The sequence below is a fragment of the Schistocerca serialis genome, chromosome 5, assembly GCF_023864345.2.
Source record: "Schistocerca serialis cubense isolate TAMUIC-IGC-003099 chromosome 5, iqSchSeri2.2, whole genome shotgun sequence".
NCBI lineage: Eukaryota > Metazoa > Arthropoda > Insecta > Orthoptera > Acrididae > Schistocerca > Schistocerca serialis.
In genome coordinates this window covers 760458538-760483010 of record NC_064642.1, presented here as the reverse complement: position 1 = coordinate 760483010, position 24473 = coordinate 760458538, and the positions used below count along the sequence as shown (strand labels likewise).

The following is a 24473-nucleotide window of genomic DNA, read 5'->3' as shown; positions in this document are numbered from 1 at the left end:
TCTGTAGACTATTTCCAATGTTCTAATTTTCATTCTTGCTTTCCACTTTACTTCAGAAATTCAACAATAATGGATATTACATCAAAAATCGTACCAAACATGCCTCTCGACTTAACCAATGTACTTCGCAGTAATATCTATCATATCCACACTCTTCATTCAATTCCATCAAATACTGTTGCAACTGACAGTTGACTGAAAGGATAGTCTACCACTGCTGTTTTGTGTCTGTTATTTGTTACAGCATATGATCTGGGGAAATTCAGCAAATGTCTGAAGGCTCCCAGTATTACAAAAGAACGTACACAACACTTCCACTTCCATAACAACTACAGCACTCTCCTCAGACATGACTTTAAACTTCTGACAAACTGCTTAAAACTCTACAATCAAATACCACAGTATTTGGGGCTAAAAATTTACAATAATGTAAAAGGCAGTAATATATTTAACATACAGCTTGGTTCACTGGAAAGATTGTTCTTCATCCTTCTGGTGGAAAAGTATTACTATTCTACTGAATAATTCATTGAGGACAGTTTCACAGTTTGAACAAGGGAATTACATATTTTACTTTTTTGTGTACTGAAAACTATAATAATTATTTGTAACTGGATGGATAAAAATATCTACTCACCAAGAGGTGGCACAAGAAGACACACATATTATGATTAAGGAAATTTGCAAGCTTTCGGAGCCAGTGACTCCTCCTCCTGTCAGAAGGGCTGAAGGGGAAGGGTGAAGGACGAAGAAAAAGGAATGGTGAAGTTTAGGAAATGGGAAGTGTTTCAAAAAGTCATCCAGAAGCCTGGGTCAGGGAAGATTTAATGGACAGGATGAGATCTCATCCGATGCAGTCCGCAATAATCAGTATTTGCATCATGTCTCATTAAGTGTCCCTGCTTCATGGTTCTGGACAACTTTTTGAATCCCTCCCCATTTCCTAAACTTCACCAGTTCTTTTTCTTCATCCCTCTTCCTTCCCCTTCAACCCTTCTGCTAGAAGTCCTGCCACCGGTTGGTGAGTAGATTTTTTTATCCATCCAGTTATATTATATTCTTAGGAACTGATTATTTTTGTTGATACAGCAAGTATTTCTGCAAAGTAAATTTAAAATTTCATATTTACTGTAAAGTGTTCTTATTGTAATATTAGACATGTCTCTTAAACATCAAATCAATTGATATGAAAATTAATATTATGCTTCTGATGTGCTGCCAAGTAATTGTTTCTATTTTATACACAATATTTTGATGACGCAGCCATCACCTTCAGGTGTTGCAAAAGCAACTATTAATCAGCCATATCTAGAAGAACCTGAGGTCACGACTTGAAAAATGTATGTAATGAGATGAATAAAGCACATTTCACACATATTCTGTCTATTTCAGACTTTATCAGTTATTTTGCTGTCCAAATAGCAAAATTTAACTACTACTTTTAACATCCCAATTTCCTGACCTAATTTGACTAAATTCCATTCCTTATTTTACTTTTGTTGATACTCATCTTATAACCTCTTTGCAAGGACACTAGCCATCCCATCTAATTCTTCTTACAAAACCTTTGCTGCCTCTCACAGAAGTACAATCTCATCAGCAAACCTCAAAGTTCTTATTTATTCTCCTTGAACTTGCACTTCCAAATATCTCCTTGGTTTTCTTCACTGCTGCTCAATGTACAGACTGAATAACACTGGCAGTAGTTTACAACCTTATCTCCCTCCCCCCTCAACTGCTCCTTCCTTTTCATGCCCCTTGACTCTTATAACAGTGGTCTAGTTTCTGCACAAATTGTTAAGAGCATTTCACTCCCTGTATTTTAGCCCTGTCACCTTCAGAATCTTGAAGAGCATGATCTGGTCTACACTGTCAAAACCTCTCTCTCCTCTTGAAATCCAAAGGTATTTCATCTTATCATCTTTCAAATATCTTAAATATGCATCAATTAGCATACATACTGGAGGTCAATCTAAAGTTGAAAAAATTTAAATGTAGAAATGAGAATCTTTAGGAATATTTGTGGCACAACACGATAAATAGAATTTGGGTCAGTAGGGCACAGACATCAGCACCCTACAGATATGTTCACTGAGGGCGAATAGACTTCTTGATCATGAAATGCAGATTCTCAGTCACCCAAATGTGCTGATTTTGCTTATTAATGAACACATCCAAATGAAAGTGGGCTTTTCTACTAAACCAAACCATACTCACACCAAAATCCTGTTTGTAAATTCTGTGGAGAATAGTGTTGGTGAAACACAACCCTGGAGCTTAATGGCTGATAGGTTTGAGAAAAGGATACAGTCACGAGTGCTCTAAGGGAGTGTGATAGGACCGCTGTTGTTCTCTATGTACATAAATGATTCGGCAGACAGGGCGGGCAGCAGCCTGTGGTTGTTTGCTGGGGATGCTGTGGTGTACAGTAAGGTGTTGAAGTTGAGTGACTGTAGGAAGATACAATACAACTTAGACAAAATTTCCAGTTGATGTGATGAATGGCAGCTAGCCCTAAATGAGGGAAAAATGTAAGTTAATGTGGATGAGTTGGAAGAACAAATCTAAAATGTTTGGATACAGTATTACTAGTGTCCAGCTTGACACAGTCAAGTCATTTAAATATCTGGGTGTAACACTGCAAAGCGATATGAGGTGGAATGAGCATGTGAAAACTGTGGTAGGGAATGAAAATGGTCAACTTCAGTTTATTGGGAAAATTTTAGGAAAGAGCAATTTACCTGTAAAGGAGATCGATATAGGACACTGGTGCAACCTATTCTTGAGTACTGCTCGAGTGTTTGGGATCCGTACCAGGTCGCATTGAAGGAAGACATCGAAGCAATTCAGAGGAGGGCTGCTAGATTTCTTACCAGTAGGTTTGAACAAAACTTAAGTGTTAGGGAGATGCTTGAGGAACTCAAATGGGAATTCCCAGAGGGAAGGTGTCACTCATTTTGGGAAACACTACAGAGAAAATTTAGAGACCTGGCATTTGAAGCTGATTGCCGAACGATTCTGTTCCTGCTAACATACATCGCACGTAAGAACCACGGAGATAAGATATGAGAAATAAGGCTCATACGGAGGCTTTTTCCCTTACTCTATTTGCGAGTGGAACAGGAGAGGTGCAGGGTTCCCTCTGCCACACACCTTATGGTGGCTTGCGGATTGAGAAACTAAGGAAGATAAAGAATTAACAACGCAGAATATACAAGAAATCATACATCCCATGGATCACTGCTAATGAAGCACAGATTCTTGTAGAAAATAGAACAGGAAAGTGACAACAAGTGATCAGAAGAAACAACATAGAAATATCATAAATCAGGAAGCAACCTTCTTGTGTGTGTGTGTGTATGTGTGTGAGGGGGGGGGGGGGGGGGGGGGCAGGGATAAAAAGCTGACTTACATGTTTAAACTACTGTGATAAGATAAAAGTGTGTGTGTCAGATTGGGACTCAAATCCAGATTCACGATTTTCACAAGTCAAATGCTCCACCTGTACACATCAAGAACTGGCCCCAAAGTTTAACTGCCACAACTGATAAATTATAAGGACATAGAGCGGCTGGTCGTACTTACCTTCAGGAGGTAAAATTCCAATTACTGTCAATATATAAACTTAAAAACAGAAAAAAAACTGTTCCTTCCTTTCAATAGCTTTATGTGGAAGAGAAAGAAAGGAAGGGGGCAAATAACTCAAGACTCCCGGTTGGGAGGGACCTCCCTACCTTTTGTTAGGATGAGGGGAGACATAGATTAAAGAGAAGATATCAGTAGAAAGTCAAAGTGCTCTCTGACCTCCTACACTCTGATGGCTTCCCCTCCATTTTTGTCTGCTCTTGCACTCACACCAAGCATATCCCCCTCAGTGTAGGACCTGAGTGACTTGCCCCTCCTTTACATGCTTAACATACAAAAGTTCTACAGCCAGAGTTTGTTTCTCATTTCTTTCAAATGGCAAACAGAAGAGCATAAATAGAATAAGATTCTAGCCTTTTTGAGCACAATATCACACTGAAAATCATACTTACTGGGTAGGTTGCTTGTCCAATGAAATTTGAGTCTCCAAACATGTCCTCATCCTGGACAACAAACCTCAGCAGGGCAAAATGAGGATTCGAAACCTCAAAGTCAAATGTTTCATTCCAAACTGGGTTAAAACCATTGTCAGCTGAAAGAAACAATCCCTTCTTAGACACAGCAATATTTACGTTTCTTTGCTGTTCAAAATTAAACTTAAGTAGGTAATTCAGAAAGTAGAGAATAGTACGGTGACCACAGTTTCTTCTTTGTTTCCAGTGACAGGTAAGGGTTTGCATAGTACCGTTTGTATCTTATACACCTACATTTTCATACAAAGTATGGAAAATAATGCAGTTATTACAAGTACAAAGAACATTGATTTGATTTTAAAAAACAGGCAATGCTACACCTTTTGACACTCCAGCTAGTTGTTTACAGCAAACATCATATGAATGCGGGAAATGTCTAGAAATTGTGCTTAACACTTAGGAAGAAGTGGATCTGAGGCAACCTTTGAACCACAAATTGGTTTTCCTATGTAGGGACAAGGCCTGGCACCTTTCAACTTTCCTCTGTTCCTGCTTTTGAAAGTAAATGAGCATCATGTTGATAAATGCGTCATGAATGGTCAGAGCTTTCTGGATGATTTAACTAACTTGTTGAATAACCCGGCAGCTCTACAGAAAGAAGGGGTGTTGCTGAAATTGCAACTGAGGTATGATAAAGTTGATGTACATCTATATTTACAACTCTGCTAACCACAGTGATGGGACATTACACTGCATGTTCAGCTGTCTACCTATTACATTTTTGTGTGGAGTGCAGGATGAATGACTGCTTAAATGCCTCTCTACACACTGTAATTATTTTAGTCTTAACTTACTGGTAACTACAAATGCAATATACAGGGGGCTGTAGTACGTTCCTAGATTACTTGCCTAATACAGGTTGTTGAAAATTTGTGAGTAAGCTTTTGTGAAATAGTTGACATCAATCTTGAAAGGATTTGCCAGTTCAGGTTTTTCAGCATTTCCTTGACATTCCACAATGAGTCAAACCAACTTGTGACCATATCTACATCTACATCTACATCGATACTCCGCAAGCCACCCAACGGTGTGTGGCGGAGGGCACTTTACGTGCCACTGTCATTACCTCCCTTTCCTGTTCCAGTCGCGTATGGTTCGCGGGAAGAACGACTGTCTGAAAGCCTCCGTGCGCGCTCTAATCTCTCTAATTTTACATTCGTGATCTCCTCGGGAAGTATAAGTAGGGGGAAGCAATATATTCGATACCTCATCCAGAAACGCACCCTCTCGAAACCTGGACAGCAAGCTACACCGCGATGCAGAGCGCCTCTCTTGCAGAGTCTGCCACTTGAGTTTATTAAACATCTCTGTAACGCTATCACGGTTACCAAATAACCCAGTGACGAAACGCGCCGCTCTTCTTTGGATCTTCTCTATCTCCTCCGTCAACCCGACCTGGTACGGATCCCACACTGATGAGCAATACTCAAGTATAGGTCGAACGAGTGTTTTGTAAGCCACCTCCTTTGTTGATGGACTACATTTTCTAAGCACTCTCCCAATGAATCTCAACCTGGTACCCGCCTTACCAACAATTAGTTTTATATGATCATTCCACTTCAAATCGTTCCGTACGCATACTCCCAGATATTTTACAGAAGTAACTGCTACCAGTGTTTGTTCCGCTATCATATAATCATACAATAAGGGATCCTTCTTTCTATGTATTCGCAATACATTACATTTGTCTATGTTAAGGGTCAGTTGCCACTCCCTGCACCAAGTGCCTATCCGCTGCAGATCTTCCTGTATTTCGCTACAATTTTCTAATGCAGCAACTTCTCTGTATACTACAGCATCATCCGCGAAAAGCCGCATGGAACTTCCGACACTATCTACTAAGTCATTTATATATATTGTGAAAAGCAATGGTCCCATAACACTCCCCTGTGGCACGCCAGAGGTTACTTTAACGTCTGTAGACGTCTCTCCATTGATAACAACATGCTGTGTTCTGTTTGCTAAAAACTCTTCAATCCAGCCACACAGCTGGTCTGATATTCCGTAGGCTCTTACTTTGTTTATCAGGCGACAGTGCGGAACTGTATCGAACGCCTTCCGGAAGTCAAGAAAAATAGCATCTACCTGGGAGCCTGTATCTAATATTTTCTGGGTCTCATGAACAAATAAGGCGAGTTGGGTCTCACACGATCGCTGTTTCCGGAATCCATGTTGATTCCTACATAGTAGATTCTGGGTTTCCAGAAATGACATGATACGCGAGCAAAAAACATGTTCTAAAATTCTACAAGAGATCGACGTAAGAGATATAGGTCTATAGTTTTGCGCATCTGCTCGACGACCCTTCTTGAAGACTGGGACTATCTGTGCTCTTTTCCAATCATTTGGAACCCTCCGTTCCTCTAGAGACTTGCGGTACACGGCTGTTAGAAGGGGGGCAAGTTCTTTCGCGTACTCTGTGTAGAATCGAATTGGTATCCCGTCAGGTCCAGTGGACTTTCCTCTATTGAGTGATTCCAGTTGCTTTTCTATTCCTTGGACACTTATTTCGATGTCAGCCATTTTTTCGTTTGTGCGAGGATTTAGAGAAGGAACTGCAGTGCGGTCTTCCTCTGTGAAACAGCTTTGGAAAAAGGTGTTTAGTATTTCAGCTTTACGCGTGTCATCCTCTGTTTCAATGCCATCATCATCCCGTAGTGTCTGGATATGCTGTTTCGAGCCACTTACTGATTTAACGTAAGACCAGAACTTCCTAGGATTTTCTGTCAAGTCGGTACATAGAATTTTACTTTCGAATTCAATGAACGCTTCACGCATAGCCCTCCTTACGCTAACTTTGACATCGTTTAGCTTCTGTTTGTCTGAGAGGTTTTGGCTGCGTTTAAACTTGGAGTGGAGCTCTCTTTGCTTTCGCAGTAGTTTCCTAACTTTGTTGTTGTACCACGGTGGGTTTTTCCCGTCCCTCACAGTTTTACTCGGCACGTACCTGTCTAAAACGCATTTTACGATTGCCTTGAACTTTTTCCATAAACACTCAACATTGTCAGTGTCGGAACAGAAATTTTCGTTTTGATCTGTTAGGTAGTCTGAAATCTGCCTTCTATTACTCTTGCTAAACAGATAAACCTTCCTCCCTTTTTTTATATTCCTATTAACTTCCATATTCAGGGATGCTGCAACGGCCTTATGATCACTGATTCCCTGTTCTGTACATACAGATTCGAAAAGTTCGGGTCTGTTTGTTATCAGTAGGTCCAATATGTTATCTCCACGAGTCGGTTCTCTGTTTAATTGCTCGAGGTAATTTTCGGATAGTGCACTCAGTATAATGTCACTCGATGCTCTGTCCCTACCACCCGTCCTAAACATCTGAGTGGCCTTCTTCACACATATTGAATCCCACTTGGCACATGATCTGGAGCAACAGTCTCTCTCTCTCTCTCTCTCTCTCTCTCTCTCTTTCTGTCTGTCTGTCTGTCTGTCTGTCTGTGTGTGTGTGTGTTTTAATTCTAAAAAGTACATATAATGTTATAAGGAAATTTTGAAAAAGCACTGTATTCCTTCAGGCATGACAATAAGAGAGAAAATACAGACTGTTAATTAAAATGAACGTTTAGAACCTATTGCCTGCTTCTGCATGTTGCTTGGTTATCTACAGTCACATCCATAAATTAATACAGGCTATCACGCATATTGTCGTACTGGCCACATGTAATCTTTCTCTTCCCTGGCTGTGGCAGGTTTCTTCATCATGACCCCTTCCCTGCTTACCCGCTAATAGATAAGAAAACTCTTGTGGACAGAGAAAGGAATGTATTTTGAAGAAGGTAATTTTTTACTGCTATGTAGAAACGTTCCGTAAACAACAGTAATCTTCTAGGCATTGACAGACAATTTCTTATCCCACACAACAAACGAACAAGTAAATATAATCAGTACAGAAACAAGTCAATCAGCGAAGCTACATCACAGGTTCTGTAAATAAGTAAGTGTCCGTTATTCCTCATCAACCTGTCCTTGTCTCAATAGTAAAAGTACACAGTCCTCCTACATTGTATGTAAAGTCTATATCTAATTTCTGCTTTCTTATTTTGACCCTACAGTTACTATTTCCCTTCCATAAATGTGAGAATAACAAATACCAATGACTTCTTCAGTTGTATCTATGACTGCAAAAATTTCATTTACTGCTCTGGACATAAAGATGTTACACAACAGGGCTGGACACGTGCACTAATGTGGGTGCAGGTGCCAGTGAGCACTTACAGAGCTAGCTAGCAGGCACTGTCAAGCAAGCAGTTCTGCACCATCTTTCTGCCAACATGGCTTATTTGTTATCGAAGAGAGCAAGCAAGCTCGGGCTTTCATCATTAGTGTTGTCAGAGTCAACGTCTCTCTGATATTTGTGGTAGGATAAATTTAGTGAGAGGAAAATGGTTGAGAAGGTGTTAAGGTCCTCAGAATGAAAATCAGATGAATTCCGATGCTTCAACCCACAGTGGAAAGAAGATTATTCTTTTACAGATACACAAACTGGCCCTCAGTGTTTGTTTATCGGTGTAGTCAAACAATGTAATCTTCAGATTGAAATATCAACAATGTAACAAAAGGGTAGATTGCTACTCACCATAACACCATGACACGTAAAGTGGCATACAGAGACAATGAAAAGACACTTACACATTAACTTTCAGCCAAAGTGTTTGTCAGAAAAGGAAACAAGAATACATTATCATGCACACATGACTGCCATCTCCAGCAGTTTGGACAAAGCTACAGAAGTCAGTCAGTCAGAGTCGTCGTCCCCCCCCCTCCCCCCCCACACCCACACACCCACACCCACACCTATACCCTTACACAGTCCCACCATGTGGTGGCATAGGTGTGTATGTGTGTGTGTGTGTGTGTGTGTGTGTGTGTGTGTGTGTGTGTTTTACTCTTGCTTGTAAAAGGATTACTCGGAAAACTAACAAGTTTCCTTTCTTTTTGTGGGTACTTTCGACAACTCAATGCTTCTGGTTTTTGATGAGTGTCTCGAATCAGAAAGTATTTATTTCCTACCAGAACTTTTCTATAACATTTATGTGAAGAACTGGCACAGAAAAGCATGCACACTGATGTAAATTAATTTGTATTTCTTCATGACAGAATTGTAATAAGCTAATTATTACTATTTTTCATTCAGTGTCCACTTTTGTAATTCAAGTTTTGTCTTCAAGCCTAAACGTCCGCAAATATTATGCACATTTTACATGGCGTCTAGCAAAGGAGTCTCTAATGTCAAAGTTAAATATCTTGAAAACTAAGATCAACAGATAAGTGCAACAAAAGGTGTGTTTACTCTGAAAGCTGAAAGAATTGTATGCAGACGTTATACAAAAGTTTTGAAGTAGTTCCAAAAGCTAACAGATGGTGCTATACGCTGTGCAGCTTGCACATCCTCAGCGTACGTGACTGGACTCATCCTCTGCAAGCAGATCACAATCTTTCTGACATTTCTACCACACAGCATGGAGTTGGTGCAAACAAACAATGAAATTTGTCATCCCATCCTGTAGTATTTCAACAGAAATGGATTCAGATAGCACAGAGATTGCTGATTCAAGTTTGTCCAGTGTGGTGGGATGATTCTGGTAGACAGTATCTTTCGATGTTCCCCACAAAACATACCGTATTTACTCGAATCTAAGCCGCACTTTTTTTCCAGTTTTTGCAATCCAAAAAACCGCCTGCGGCTTAGAATCGAGTGCGAAGTAAGTGGAAGTTCTGAAAAATGTTGCTAGGTGCCGCCACAACTAACTTCTACCGTCGAATATATGTAGTGCTACACAGGCATGCTTTGCAAGCACAAAGATAAATACTTGCGACAAAACCTCTGCGCCAGTAAATAAATTAAAAAAAAAAGGTAGAAGATGAGCTTTTTTCTCCGCCCCGAATTTCTACCACTGCATTTTCATACATTATCCAACAAAGTATATACAAATTCCGTATTGTTCATCTTTGAATGTAGCAACATTTCAATGTACTAAGAAAATCCGACTGGCAAAACTGTTTGGGACGTTTGTCAATATGGCCAACTCTACGTTCTGAATTTTTTCCTACCTGTGAGAAGAGATGGTTGCTAATAGGAACTTTTATGAATTGTGAATCACATGCAGTATTCTCTTCACCATAAGCATAATACGAATATAAACATTTTGCCATGTATTCTTTCGTGTGTGCTGCTATCTCATTTAAATCCTGTCTGCCTAATAAACTACGAAACTAGAGTGAGAGAACAGCAAATGCTAAAGAATATACATATCGGGTCATGTTTATATTCGTATTATTCTTATGCCTAATAGTGATACACTCAGAAATGAAGCATGGCAATTGACTAGATTTTTAAATCTAAGATGACTCTAATTTCTGTACAGAATGCAATGTACTAAAGAGGCGTCTGCAAAGATTTTCAAATGGAAAAAAATTTTCGCTAGACCCTCGTTCAGAACATCATCTATCATACGCAGTCTATCATTTGGTGCTTGTTGATCATTATCAAAGAAAGCAGCAGTGTAAGTAACAACAAATAGCAGTCTCTTGCTATTGTTTCGTTAATGAGATGATTCCTCTCTTTTTTTTAATTGTAAGCGGAGGTAGCGTGCATAAAAGCAAGCCATGCCGCGAGCGGCGACAGGTCGTAAACGCTCATTATCAGAATGCGACAAACAATGCATGACACAGTACAGTAATGCATTTTCAGCTTAGAGTGAAGTAAACACCTATAACAAAGAGAATGGCACTTATCAGATCAAAGAAAAATAAGCTATCAATTCAAACCAGATGAAGCACATGAAAATGGAAGAGTACCCGTATAAATACGGACGGAGTGCCTGACACTTAGCAATGGCTACCTGGTAAAGCTTAACTGCTAAGCTTACAACTCGAACCAAACTACTGTAGCTGTATCGTCATTCATTTGACCTAAATTGTGTCTCATATTACAATGGACCAACTTTGTTTCGATTTGGAGGTGCGGCTTATAACTTCTCTCCCTTGAATTTCGAGTCTCAAATTTCAGGTGCGGCTTAGATACGGGAAAATTTTTTTTGCCTTGATTTAGAGTCTCATTTTTCAGGTGCGGCTTCGATTCGAGTAAATACGGTAGTCAGAAGGAGTCAGATCAGGCAAATATGGAGGCCAATGCATCCCTATGCAATGAAATTTGCAGTAATTCACTGCAATGATTCTATTCCCAAAGTATTCATAAAGCAAGCAAAACAACTGTTTGGTGTGATGTGGTCTGGCAGCATTTTGCACAAACCACTTGGTGTCTCATTTACCCTCAACGTTAGCTTTGTGGTGACCAGCAGTACCAAAATTGCAAAGTAACATCTACCAGTGATAATTTCTTGCATGAAAAATGGACCAATAATGCCTCTGCTGCATACCACAGCTGAAACAGTACCTTAGAAAGAATACAGTAGTTTCACTTCACACAAAGAGAGCTTTAGGAACCCCAAAACTGCCTCTTTTGTTTATTCACTGCTCCACTTGGGTAGAAGTGTGCTTAATCTGCGAACCAAAAGCAGTCGACATCAAATCCTTCATTATTAATCACTGTGAGAATCTGATCTGAAAAGTAAGCCCCTTGTCACACAGCTCATACAGGTATGCATTGTGGCTTTGGATTTTGAATGGAAACGTGTGTAAGCTCTGTCTCGGTATTTTCTGTGTGCTGGAATGCTTCAAACCAATCTCTGCTGCAATTCTTCAGAGAGATTTCCTTGGGTTTTGCTGAATATGTCCAGAAAATGTGGTGATATTTTCATGAGTAACTACATCTTGCCTGGGGCCAACTTTCCCTGTTAGATTATCAGCCATGCTGCCTGTCCATTGGAAATTGGCAAAACACTTGCTAATGGCTTTTGCATTAGGTCCTTTTGGAACATTAAATCATGTTTGAAAACTACACCTTGTTGCTGTAGGACTGTGTTCTGACCTGTGGTATTCCAGTATCAGAAACACACTGTTCAATGGAATACACGATTTCAACCTTTTCCTGCAGTACACTAAGCTCCTTTCACATTTCAACATTGGAACTGATAGCTCGGAGCTGTGGTGCACTATTCACAGGCATTATGTATTGCAACTGCAAGGCCATATGTTAGCAGTTTTTTAAACTGTTTCAAAATTTCTGCACAAAATTCTTACAGCTTTCACAATAAACATACCATCTGTTACACTCGTCTATTGATTTTAGTTAACAAGATATTTAATTATGAAATCAGGGATTCCTTTGATAGATGTCCTGTATGTTCTATCACAAGTACTCATTAAACTGTTATATTATAATAATTATGACAATGTAAGGAATACTTCTAACATAACAACAAACTTGAGCATGAGCTGTCAAGTTTGTACTGTCACTACAATCCGTTCATCATAAGAGTAAACCTGATGTAAACAAACACAAAGATTGGCCAGCAGCCGTAGCTCTTGCACAATGGTGCTGTTCCGCTCTTGGAAGTAGGTCCAACTTGTGTATTAGATATCTTACTACTATGTCACTGTAAATCAAACTCTAAAACATTCTGATGTATTAACAGCCTTCAACATATTTCTTAATCATACTTTAGGTACGTAATTTTTATTTCAAAAATCGTCTACAGTCACAGTCTATGTAAGTGCTACTTGTGCCCTGATTGTCTCACTGTCCATACGTCCCATGAAAATGGATGGCACTGCTTCCTGCTTCATAGTGAAATCCGTGCATGGAACACTGTTAATGGCTAGAAACAAGTTGTCCTTAATGTTTTTCACAAAATTACAGAGAAAAATGAGCTTTGACATTTGCTGAGAAATATGATACAATATACATAAATATATAACACAGAACATGGTAGCTCTAATCTTGGCATAGTCAGTAGAGACATTGTTTGACAACAGAATGGGTTCATTGGCCGTGTTTCGAGACGCGTTGGGGGTCAACGTTTATTTTATTTATTTTTTGTTCCGTATGGATACATAAGTCATTTATATACGAAATTTATCAACATATGGCAATTAACTCATACCCAATCATAATTTTTTTCCCCAAGGAAAAAGCACGCCTTCTGATTTCTAATTACATATCACATGCAGATTTCTGGTTTTCATTGCAAATACACATTCTTAATTATTGATATATTATAAAAGATTGTTAGAGATTTTGAAGTTAAGAAAACATTACACAATTAAATTTTTTGGAGATAAATGAAAAATCAAAAGCTCTTTGTTTGAATACGCACACTGTTTTATACCACTGATGTGGTCTCACACGAGCCAGAGGGCTAAGCGCTGGAGAAACACAGAAAACAATTTTCATGGTGTTGAGTACACGGTACAAAAAGCTGCATTTTATCAGTTGTCACCGTATCATTACTATCTGAACCCAATAGAACTGATCTGGAGACAAGTTAAGAGATTTGTCGTTAGAAACAACATGATATTTAAGTTGCCACACTTACTGGAACCAGTGCATGAACCTTTGTGACATGTCACTGCCAAACAATGGCAAAATGCAGAACTGCATGTCATAAAAGAAAGGAAGAGGAGGAGGAGGAAATGTGGACATTTTGGTGGCTTGGGATTCTGTTGTTGATCACCTCACTATCAGCGCAGCAGTACTGAAATGTATCACTTTCTGTGGAGTCCAACATGGAAGAAGTTCAGAGATTACCAGACGACTGACTGTAATACCTTCAGTGGCTTCAATATTTAACTACATGGTGAAATCCCAGCAGTGCACTTTAAAGTCAGGAATTTTCATCACTCTTGTTTTTAATTACAGTTCTATGTTAGCTAATATCAGTAGCATTTTTTCTTCAGATCACATAAGAAGCATATCATCTGAGCTTTACCATTACTTTCTATTGTTCAATATTCAAATGACATTCAGGGCTATATTGTTCTCTGCTCGTCTCTTGTTACGTCTTTACTACAACTGTTAACATCACTGCAGGTTAGTTGGACCAGGTGGCTGGCTAGTGCTTTCCAAGTTATATGCGCCATTAGAGCAGTTGTCCCGTATTATTGCTGAGTCGGTGTACGCATTACGCACAGCAAAAAATGTATCCTCATTTTAGTACTTGACTGTACTCTAGACAGATTGGCTTCTGCTCCACGTGCAATGAAATCCAATGAGGTTCCAGCAAACGCGGAAGAATACATAGTGTAATGCTTGCATGAGGTTTATTCTTATGATGAACGGAGTCTAGGCTTCAGTGCAGTTTGCAAGTAAGGAAGTGCAAACTGTACGTGCATCATTTCTACATAGAAATACACATGCTCGTGGGCAGTATCACAAGCAGATCAGGTCCCACCTCTGTTATAGACTAACAAAAACATGAAATACTTACAAACTGGTTGAGTGTTCCTGCTTTTGTTATCAAAGTCCGCACCAATCACTTCAATTTCAACAAAAGGACTAACAGTCCCTCTTGCCCTTCCTTTACCCCATTTGCTGAGATGGCGTGCACAAATTACACGTACAGAAATATTCAGTGGATCTACTCCAACTAAAGTTTTCTTATCATATGGGTCAAAGTCTTCAAGGAACATGAAATCAGGCCGTAGTAAATATCCACAGAACCCATTCTGACGAAATTTTCCTTGATTCAGCTGCATTGCTTTATCTGCAACAGAACAAAAAGCACTGAACAACAACAACACATCAAAAATCACACTTAATTGTTAATTATGTCTGTAACTGATTGTTATCAAGGGAAAATGTGTGAGATATTTAAATGGAACAAAAGTGAAGACTGGCCAAAACAGCTAAAAACTTGTTCAATCAATGGGATGAATGTCTTACATCTGTCAATTACATTGGGAGTATTGAATTTTTATTTGTTTCTTCCACAAAAAATTCTTGGTAACATTCCAAATTTGCTTACTTAATATTCCATCTGATTGTAGGATTTAAATATTGATAAATATAGCATTCACAACTGTGTGAATTTGGATAGATTTCTGCTCACTGCATGGAGGAGGTTTAAATGGTTTAATGTCACCTGCGAAGTGTTTTGTCTTTTTTAAATTTATTCATTGTATAACTACACAATTTCTGCCTCAGAATATTGTCAAGCATATTTACAAAAATTCATCAGGAGCACATGGTATCATACAAGCCTCTGCACTCAGGCTCGTTTAAACAGCATCCACTGTGATTGAGTTTATAAGTACAGATGTGTTAATTCCCATAAAATTAATACCACTAGCACAGTTGGTAAGGGTGCATGTCAGTTTTTAAAATTTTGTTTGCATAGCATCACAGTAAATATACACTCACTTGAAATTATCATCACTGACACAGGGAAAGTATTGAGTAAAAGATAGGCACATTCAAAAACATGCTACCAAACTAAACTCCCCTTCATATTTAGTCAGCCCTCAGATGACAATGACCATGTGTGTTTTTCTGAATCTGAAGAAGGAAATTTGTCCAATAGTCTAGTCTACATTTAAATGTGCCTGTTCACTGCTTGTTGCCTCCTCTATGTGGTAATAACAACCTACCCCAACTAATATTGTTATTTTATTCTGATTTTCCATGGTTATATTCACAACCAATCATCATAGATACTGAACAATTGTCCAGTCCTACTGTATCCAGTAGTACCTACCTCAAGGATAATACCACAATGACAATACATAAGTGTCTAACACTAACTTCTCTCTCGAGAATCAGGAACACTGTTTGGGATAAGTCATCCAGAATAGTCAGTGATTTATTATTATTATTATTATTATTATTATTATTATTATTATTATTATTATTATTCACTGACGCGAGAACAAAGTCACTCATTCTGCATTATATGTGCAGCTGCAAAAGGCATTCGTGCCCTCCGAATAAAAGATATAGGGGTTACATTTGTTGAAACCAGTTTTTCCAATGAGTTTCTCAGTGTGCCACAATAATACAAGGTCCGGCAGAAAAACCTCCCCTTTAAGGAAAGCTAATAAAAACAAAACCAAATAAGGTAGAACAATTTTATTTATACTAAATAAAAGTACATATTATGCCGTTTTAGAAAATACTCTTATGGTCTTACTTTTTAAATAAAACATCCCTTAAATGGCTTCCTGCACTGTCGACACACTGTTTGAGTCTTTCCCTGAAGTTATTCATTACTCTTTGAGTCATTTCAGGTGGAATAGCTTCAACCTCTTGTGTAACTGCTTCTTTCAGGGCTCGTAAAGATTGTGGACGTTGTTCATAAACTTTTGCTTTTAAATAGCCCCAAAGAAAGAAATCACAGGGCGTTAAGTCCGGCGATCGTGGGGGCCAGCCAATGTCTCCACGCAACGAGATCACATGTCCAGGAAACATTTCCTTCACCAATGCCAGTGACTGCCGCGCTGTGTGGGCAGTAGCACCATCTTGCTGGAACCACACGTTCTCTATTTCACCAAAAAGCTCCCTTAGTTGCGGTTGGAGAAAGTCGCGGAGCATGGCACAATAGCGTTCACTGTTGAAGGTTAAATTCCTGTCATTTTCTTCGAAAAAGTAAGGACCGATCACTCCGGAATTGTAAACAGCACACCATACTGTTACTTTAGGGCTATGAAGTGGTCGTTGATGAAGTTCTTGGGGATTGTGTTCACACTAGTACCTGAAATTTTGGCTGTTCACTGTTCCGGCAAGGTGAAAGTGTGCTTCATCAGAAAAAAATCACAATATCGTTGGGACGAATGTTCCGAAGAAGGTCTTGGCACAAACTTACACGGACACCACAGTCTCGTTCACTCAGTTCCTGCGTAGTTGCAATTTTGTAAGGATGCATTTTAAGATCTCGATGCAAGATTCTTCTCACACTTCGATCAGATATCCGTAATGCTGCCGCATGCTTTTTAGCGGATCGTCGAGGAGATTGTTGAACTGAAGCTCTAACTGCATCAACATTTCCGGGGCCTGTTGCAATCCGTGGTCGTCCAGGTGGTTTCCTTTTTAATGAGGAACCTGTCTCATGAAAGTTAGCAACCCAAGAATAAATTGTTTTTTTATCGGGAACAGGGTCCCGTCGTCCGAGCGCAAAGCGTGCGCGAAAAGCACGTTGAGTATTAATAGGCGATTCGCCATTTTGAATAAAATCTTCCACTACGAAGGCACAATGTTCACCAGACCACGCCATGGCGTACACTGAAAACGGCACGTAGGCAGCTACTTAACGACGCGCCCCCCACCACTCTGCTCCTTCTACTGTCCGCTGCACGTTACTTTGTAATCGGGGAGTTTTTTATGCCGGACCCTGTACAAATTAACCAGCATTGTGCAAAATTTGAACTTACTCAGAATTTCATACGGCAGATTACCAAAACTTATGGCTATGCAGTGACGGATTTCATTATCTCTTATCAGTATTGCAGGTCCTACTTTCTTAGCTTTGTCTGCAGTGGAGTCTCTGGTTTTGCTACATTTGCTTCTGTCACCAATAGCACATTATCCCAATTAATTTTGTTTTCCAACAAATTCACAAATACTGCCACTACTTCAGCTGTTAGTAAGGGCATGTAGCATTGTCTAAATTTAAATCTGCTCTTTTATTGCAGTCTAGTATGTTACTGTTACTGACTGAATGCTTCCTTCCAATGAGGTCACTGTCAACAGTACTCACACATTTCACTGTTCAAGCACTGCAGAAAACTTAACACATGAGAATTGCAACTACCATTTATCGGGAGAAATAATATTTCTCTTTCTATGCCCAACTGTTAAATGATGTTGATGTGTCTAATTCTCACAAAAATACAAAATGACTGAAGTTTGTTTTATAAACTACTAAGTTGGCCTGCAATGAGCATGTCCCAACAATTTGCAGTGAATGCTCAAAAGCAGATCTGCACATCAAGTGTTGCCTTGACTGACACAAATATTTCTTCATCTACATCTATAGCTACAGCTAGACTCCGCAAACCACCTTATGGTGTGTGAAGGAGGATGCTTGTGATGACAATATCATTTTGCCCCTTCTCAAATGGTGTGTGGGTGGAACATGATGTAGAATATTCTTCAATTCTTTACAGAATCAATGCTGTCAAAATTTCAACAGCAGACCTCTCCCCTCTGCATAAAACTACTCTTATGGTGTCTGTTGGAGGTGTCTGATAAGCACCCCTGTAATGCTCTTGCATCGAGTAAACAATCACATAAGGAAAAACGTTCACTTCTTTTTGCATTTTCTCACTCTCTTCCATTAGTCCAAATCGATTAAGTTGAGGAGCAGTCCTCCATTATTGGTTGAACAACTGTTTTGTAAGCTAGTTCTTTCACGGCTGAATTATATTCCCTTAGATATTGCCTACAGGAAAATTAAAGAGACCTTTGGAGAAAAGAGAACCACTTGCATGAATATCAAGAACTCAGATGGAAACCCAGTTCTAAGCAAAGAAGGGAAAGCAGAAAGGTGGAAGGAGTATATAGAGGGTCTATACAAGGGCGATGTTCTTGAGGACAATATTATAGAAATGGAAGAGAATGTAGATGAAGATGAAATAGGAGATTTGATACTGCATGAAAAGTTTGACAGAGCACTGAAAGACCTAAGTCAAAACAAGGCCCTGGGAGTAAACAACATTCCATTAGAACTACTGACAGCCTTGGGAGACCCAGGCCTAACAAAACTCTACCATCTAGTGAGCAAGATGTATGAGACAGGTGAAAAACCCTCTGACTTCAAGAAGAATATAATAATTGCAATCCCAAATAAAGCAGGTATTGACAGATGTGAAAATTACCGAACTATCAGTTTAATAAGCCACAGCTGCAAAATACTAACACGAATTCTTCACAGACGAATGGAAAAACTGGTACAAGCTGACCTCGGGGAAGATCAGTTTGGATTCCGTATAAATGTTGGAACACGTGAGGCAATACTGACCCTACGACTTATCTTAGAAGAAAGATTAAGGAAAGGCAAACCTACGATTCTAGCATTTGTTGACTTGAGAGAAAGCTTTTGACAATGTTGACTGGAATACTTTCTTTCAAATTCTGAAAGTGGCAAAGGTCAAATACAGGGAGCGAAGGGCTATTTACAATTTGTACAGAAACCAGATGGTAGTTATAAGAGTCGACGGGCACGAAAGGGAAGCAGTGGGTGGGAAGTGAGTGAGACAGGGTTGTAGCCTATCCCCGATGTTATTCAATCTGTGTATTGAGCAAGCAGTAAGTGAAACAAAAGAAAAATTCGGAGTAGGAATGGAGAAGAAACAAAAACTTTGAGGTTCGCTGACGACATAGTAATTCTGTCAGAGACAGCAAAGGTCCTGGAAGAGCAGCTGCTTTGGACAAGAGGTTACAAACACTGTACTGTGGTTACTGGTCTTGTGATTATGAGTTATTACAGGTCTGAGAGGCAGTGGTGAAGGCTGTGGGACATTAAGGAGGTTGACCAAGCTCGGTTTGTAGGTTCCTTCTCATCCCGTCTGGTACATCTCCCCTGACCTGGGGTTCTGGGTGACTTTTCTGTACCCCTTTCCCTAAACCTCGCCAGTCCTTATCCTTCACCGCTCTTCCTCCCACTTCAACTCTTCTGTCAGAAGAAGGAGCCACTTGCTCCAAAAGCCTGTAAAAGTTAAATCCTGCCACCGTTTGGTGAGTAGATTTCTTATCTATCTGTTTATTTTACAAACAAATGTATGTATCAGAAGCCCAATAAAAGTGGCAGTGGTAAGGCTTCCCCTCCCCTTTTCCTTCCAATGTGGTGCACATCTCACAATGATCACGGAACAGTTTTTTAGACTCAATGGAACTTTCACATAAATTTTAAAATATTTCTCTCTGTGAAGTCTGGCCATCAATGGCTACAAGTTTGTTGCTCGTGAATGACTTCTAGAAACATTATAACAGTACCTGAAAGTAAGCACAGATAAGGGTACAAAAGTGTAAATGATATCTGTAATCATAAACTGGTAGCACATAAAAAGTTTTAATATTTCTTACCTGGTGTCTGATAGTTAAGAGCTACCATCTGACTGCCAGCATTCCACATTGGAACAGGGATGTAGTTGGAGGAATCAATTCTTTGACCTTTTGGATAAATTCTACTGAACTGGTGCTGTAAAAATAACAAAAATAAAAAATAAATAAATTGAAGAAATTAAAAATAAGAGTTCTTTTACTTTAAATTCCGCAACTGAAGTAAAAATTCGTGCAGTTAGGAAGAAAACTTCTTGAAAGCATACCTGATATGATTCATGTTTACTTACTTGACGGTACCAACATGTTGCACTTGTATACAGTGACGTGCTGCATCTCCCTCCCACATTCCTATCTAGTGCACCTGCTACCTCCCTCCAAGTTGGTGGTCACCCTTCCCCACCCCGTTTCCTTTCTCCCCTTTCCTACTTGATTCAACACAATCCCTTACTTACGTTAACATGCAGAATTGCAGTCCAGGCACTGTGTATACAGCCAGCATAATATAATTGCCCGTGTGTGTGTGTGTGTGTGTGTGTGTGTGTGTGTGTGTGTGTGTGTGTGTGTGTGCGCGCGCGCGCAAACTACCTCAAAGGAGAATTCATCCAAAAGTTAGTAGATTCCAGTGGTTATACATGACTCACAACCTCTATTATCCAGCTAGTTGTTACCCACACACCTTAATTATAACAAAAATGGAAATTCCTGGGTGAAACAATATCTAAATCACTCACCTATAGCTGAATGAAGTGTCACACAGATAACAGAAAACAACATAGACACGCCCGAATGCACCCTCCCACAGTGAAACTGATTGTGAGCAGTTGCTTGGCCTGATAAAGGTGGGGAGAGTGTAGGGATGGACACACGGGGCAATGAGAGTGTAGTGGGGTAGATGAGTCAGTAGCCGCACAACAAGTTGAAAGGAGTTCCGAGGGTGTATCATATAAGAGACACAGAGAATGGAAGAAGTGTGGAGAGGGAGGGGGCAAGGAGAGGATGGTGGAGTTGAAAAGGACAAGGAGGGCGGACAGAAAGAGAGATGGGGAGGAAGGGAGTGGGGGATGATGGGAAAGGGGGGGAGAGGGGGGAGAGAGGGTAATGATGGGGAGAGGGTAATGATGGGGAGAGGGGGAGAGGGGGAGAGGGGGAGAGGGGGAGAGGGGGAGAGGGGGAGAGGGGGAGAGGGGGAGAGGGGGAGAGGGGGAGAGGGGGAGAGGGGGAGATGGGGGAGATGGGGAGAGGGGGAGATGGGGAGAGGGGGAGATGGGGAGAGGGGGAGATGGGGAGAGGGGGAGATGGGGAGAGGGGGAGATGGGGAGATGGGGAGATGGGGAGATGGGGAGAGGGGGAGGGGAGAGGGGGAGAGGGGGAGAGGGGAGAGGGGGAGAGGGGGAGATGGGGAGATGGGGAGAGGGGGAGAGGGGGAGAGGGGGAGAGGGGGAGATGGGGAGAGGGGAGAGGGGGAGAGGGGGAGAGGGGGAGAGGGGGAGAGGGGGAGAGGGGGAGAGGGGGAGAGGGGGAGAGGGGGAGATGGGGAGATGGGGAGATGGGGAGAGGGGGAGATGGGGAGAGGGGGAGATGGGGAGATGGGGAGATGGGGAGATGGGGAGATGGGGAGAGGGGGAGATGGGGAGAGGGGGAGATGGGGAGAGGGGGAGATGGGGAGAGGGGGAGATGGGGAGAGGGGGAGATGGGGAGAGGGGGAGATGGGGAGAGGGGGAGATGGGAGAGGGGGAGATGGGGAGAGGGGGAGATGGGGAGAGGGGGAGATGGGGAGAGGGGGAGATGGGGAGAGGGGGAGAGGGGGAGATGGGGAGATGGGGAGAGGGGGAGATGGGGAGATGGGGAGAGGGGGAGATGGGGAGAGGGGGAGATGGGGAGAGGGGGAGATGGGGAGATGGGGAGATGGGGAGATGGGGAGATGGGGAGATGGGGAGATGGGGAGATGGGGAGATGGGGAGATGGGGAGATGGGGAGATGGGGAGAGGGGGAGAGGGGAGATGGGGAGAGGGGGAGAGGGGGAGATGGGGAGAGGGGGAGATGGGGAGAGGGGGAGATGGGGAGAGGGGGAGATGGGGAGAGGGGGAGATGGGGAGAGGGGGAGATGGGGAGAGGGGGAGATGGGGAGAGGGGGAGAGGGGGAGAGGGGGAGATGGGGAGAGGGGGAGAGGGGGAGAGGGGGAGAGGGGGAGATGGGGAGAGGGGGGAGAGGGGGAGATGGGGAGAGGGGGAGATGGGGAGAGGGGGAGATGGGGAGAGGGGGAGATGGGGAGAGGGGGAGATGGGGAGAGGGGGAGATGGGGAGAGGGGGAGATGGGGAGAGGGGGAGATGGGGAGAGGGGGAGATGGGGAGAGGGGGAGATGGGGAGATGGGGAGAGGGGGAGATGGGGAGAGGGGGAGATGGGGAGAGGGGGAGATGGGGAGATGGGGAGAGGGGGAGATGGGGAGAGGGGGAGATGGGGAGATGGGGAGAGGGGGAGAGGGGGAGAGGGGGAGATGGGGAGAGGGGGAGAGGGGGAGAGGGGGAGAGGGGGAGAGGGGAGAGGGGGAGAGGGGGAGATGGGGAGAGGGGGAGAGGGGGAGAGGGGGAGAGGGGGAGAGGGGAGATGGGGAGATGGGGAGAGGGGGAGATGGGGAGATGGGGAGAGGGGGAGATGGGGAGATGGGAGATGGGGAGATGGGGAGATGGGGAGAGGGGGAGAGGGGGAGAGGGGGAGAGGGGGAGATGGGGAGAGGGGAGATGGGGAGAGGGGGAGATGGGGAGGGGGGAGATGGGGAGATGGGGAGAGGGGGAGATGGGGAGTGGGGGAGATGGGGAGAGGGGGAGATGGGGAGAGGGGGAGATGGGGAGAGGGGAGATGGGGAGAGGGGGAGAGGGGGAGATGGGGAGAGGGGGAGATGGGGAGAGGGGGAGATGGGGAGAGGGGGAGATGGGGAGATGGGGAGAGGGGGAGAGGGGGAGAGGGGGAGATGGGGAGATGGGGAGATGGTAGAGGGGGAGATGGTAGAGGGGAGATGGTAGAGGGGGAGATGGGTAGAGGGGGAGATGGGGAGAGGGGGAGATGGGAGAGGGGGAGATGGGAGGGGGGTGATGGGAGAGGGGAGATGGGAGAGGGGGAGATGGGAGAGGGGGAGATGGGGAGATGGGGATGGGAGAGGGGGAGATGGGAGGGGGGAGATGGGGGAGGGGGAGTGGGGAGAGGGGGAGATGGGGAGAGGGGGAGTGGGGAGATGGGAGAGGGGGAGATGGGAGAGGGGGAGATGGGAGAGGGGGAGATGGGAGAGGGGGAGATGGGAGAGGGGGAGATGGGGAGAGGGGGAGATGGGAGAGGGGCGATGGGAGAGGGGGAGATGGGAGAGGGGGAGATGGGAGAGGGGGAGATGGGGAGAGGGGGAGATGGGAGAGGGGGAGATGGGAGAGGGGGAGATGGGAGAGGGGGAGATGGGAGAGGGGGGAGATGGGAGAGGGGGAGATGGGAGAGGGGGAGATGGGAGAGGGGGAGATGGGAGAGGGGGAGAATGGGAGAGGGGGAGATGGGAGAGGGGGAGAATGGGAGAGGGGGAGATGGGTGAGGGGGAGATGGGAGAGGGGGAGATGGAGAGGGGGAGAATGGGAGAGGGGGAGATGGGAGTGGGGGAGAATGGGAGAGGGGGGAGAATGGGAGAGGGGGAGAATGGGAGAGGGGGAGAATGGGAGAGGGGGAGAATGGGAGAGGGGGAGAATGGGAGAGGGGGAGAATGGGAGAGGGGGAGAATGGGAGAGGGGGAGAATGGGAGGGGGAGATGGGAGTGGGGGAATGGGAGAGGGGGAGAATGGGAGAGGGGGTGAATGGGAGAGGGGAGATGGGAGAGGGGGAGAATGGGAGAGGGGGAGATGGGAGAGGGGGAGAATGGGAGAGGGGGAGAATGGGAGAGGGGGAGATGGGAGAGGGGGAGATGGGAGAGGGGGAGATGGGAGAGGGGGAGATGGGAGAGGGGGAGATGGGAGAGGGGGAGATGGGAGAGGGGGAGATGGGAGTGGGGGGGGGGGGAGATGGGAGAGGGGGAGATGGGAGAGGGGGAGATGGGAGAGGGGGGTGATGGGGAGGGGGGAGATGGGAGAGGGGGAGATGGGAGAGGGGGATGGGAGAGGGGGAGATGGGAGAGGGGGAGATGGGTGAGGGGGAGATGGTAGAGGGGGGAGATGGTAGAGGGGGGGAGATGGTAGAGGGGGAGATGGGTAGTGGGGGAGATGGGTGAGGGGAGTGGGTGGGGGAGATGGTAGAGGGGGGATGGTAGAGGGGGTGTGGAGGGGGAGATGGGGAGAGGGGGAGATGGGAGAGGGGGAGATGGGTGAGGGGGAGATGGGAGAGGGGGAGATGGGGAGAGGGGGAGATGGGAGAGGGGGGAGATGGGAGAGGGGGAGATGGGAGAGGGGGAGATGGGGAGAGGGGGAGATGGGAGAGGG

General features: G+C 43.5%; 1 protein-coding gene across 2 annotated transcripts in view; it reads right to left on the bottom strand.

Moving 5' to 3' along the window:
* The window catches only part of LOC126480771 (1-phosphatidylinositol 4,5-bisphosphate phosphodiesterase gamma-1), a 248439-nt gene that overhangs the window by 48095 nt on the left and 175871 nt on the right, over positions 1-24473 (bottom strand). For both annotated transcript variants that reach the window (XM_050104071.1, XM_050104070.1), the window contains exons 18-20: positions 20047-20161; positions 14459-14734; positions 4038-4177 (exon numbers count right to left, since the gene is read on the bottom strand). In XM_050104071.1, the coding sequence (XP_049960028.1) occupies positions 4038-4177; positions 14459-14734; positions 20047-20161 (531 nt within the window). The remainder of the gene's footprint in view (positions 1-4037; positions 4178-14458; positions 14735-20046; positions 20162-24473) is intronic.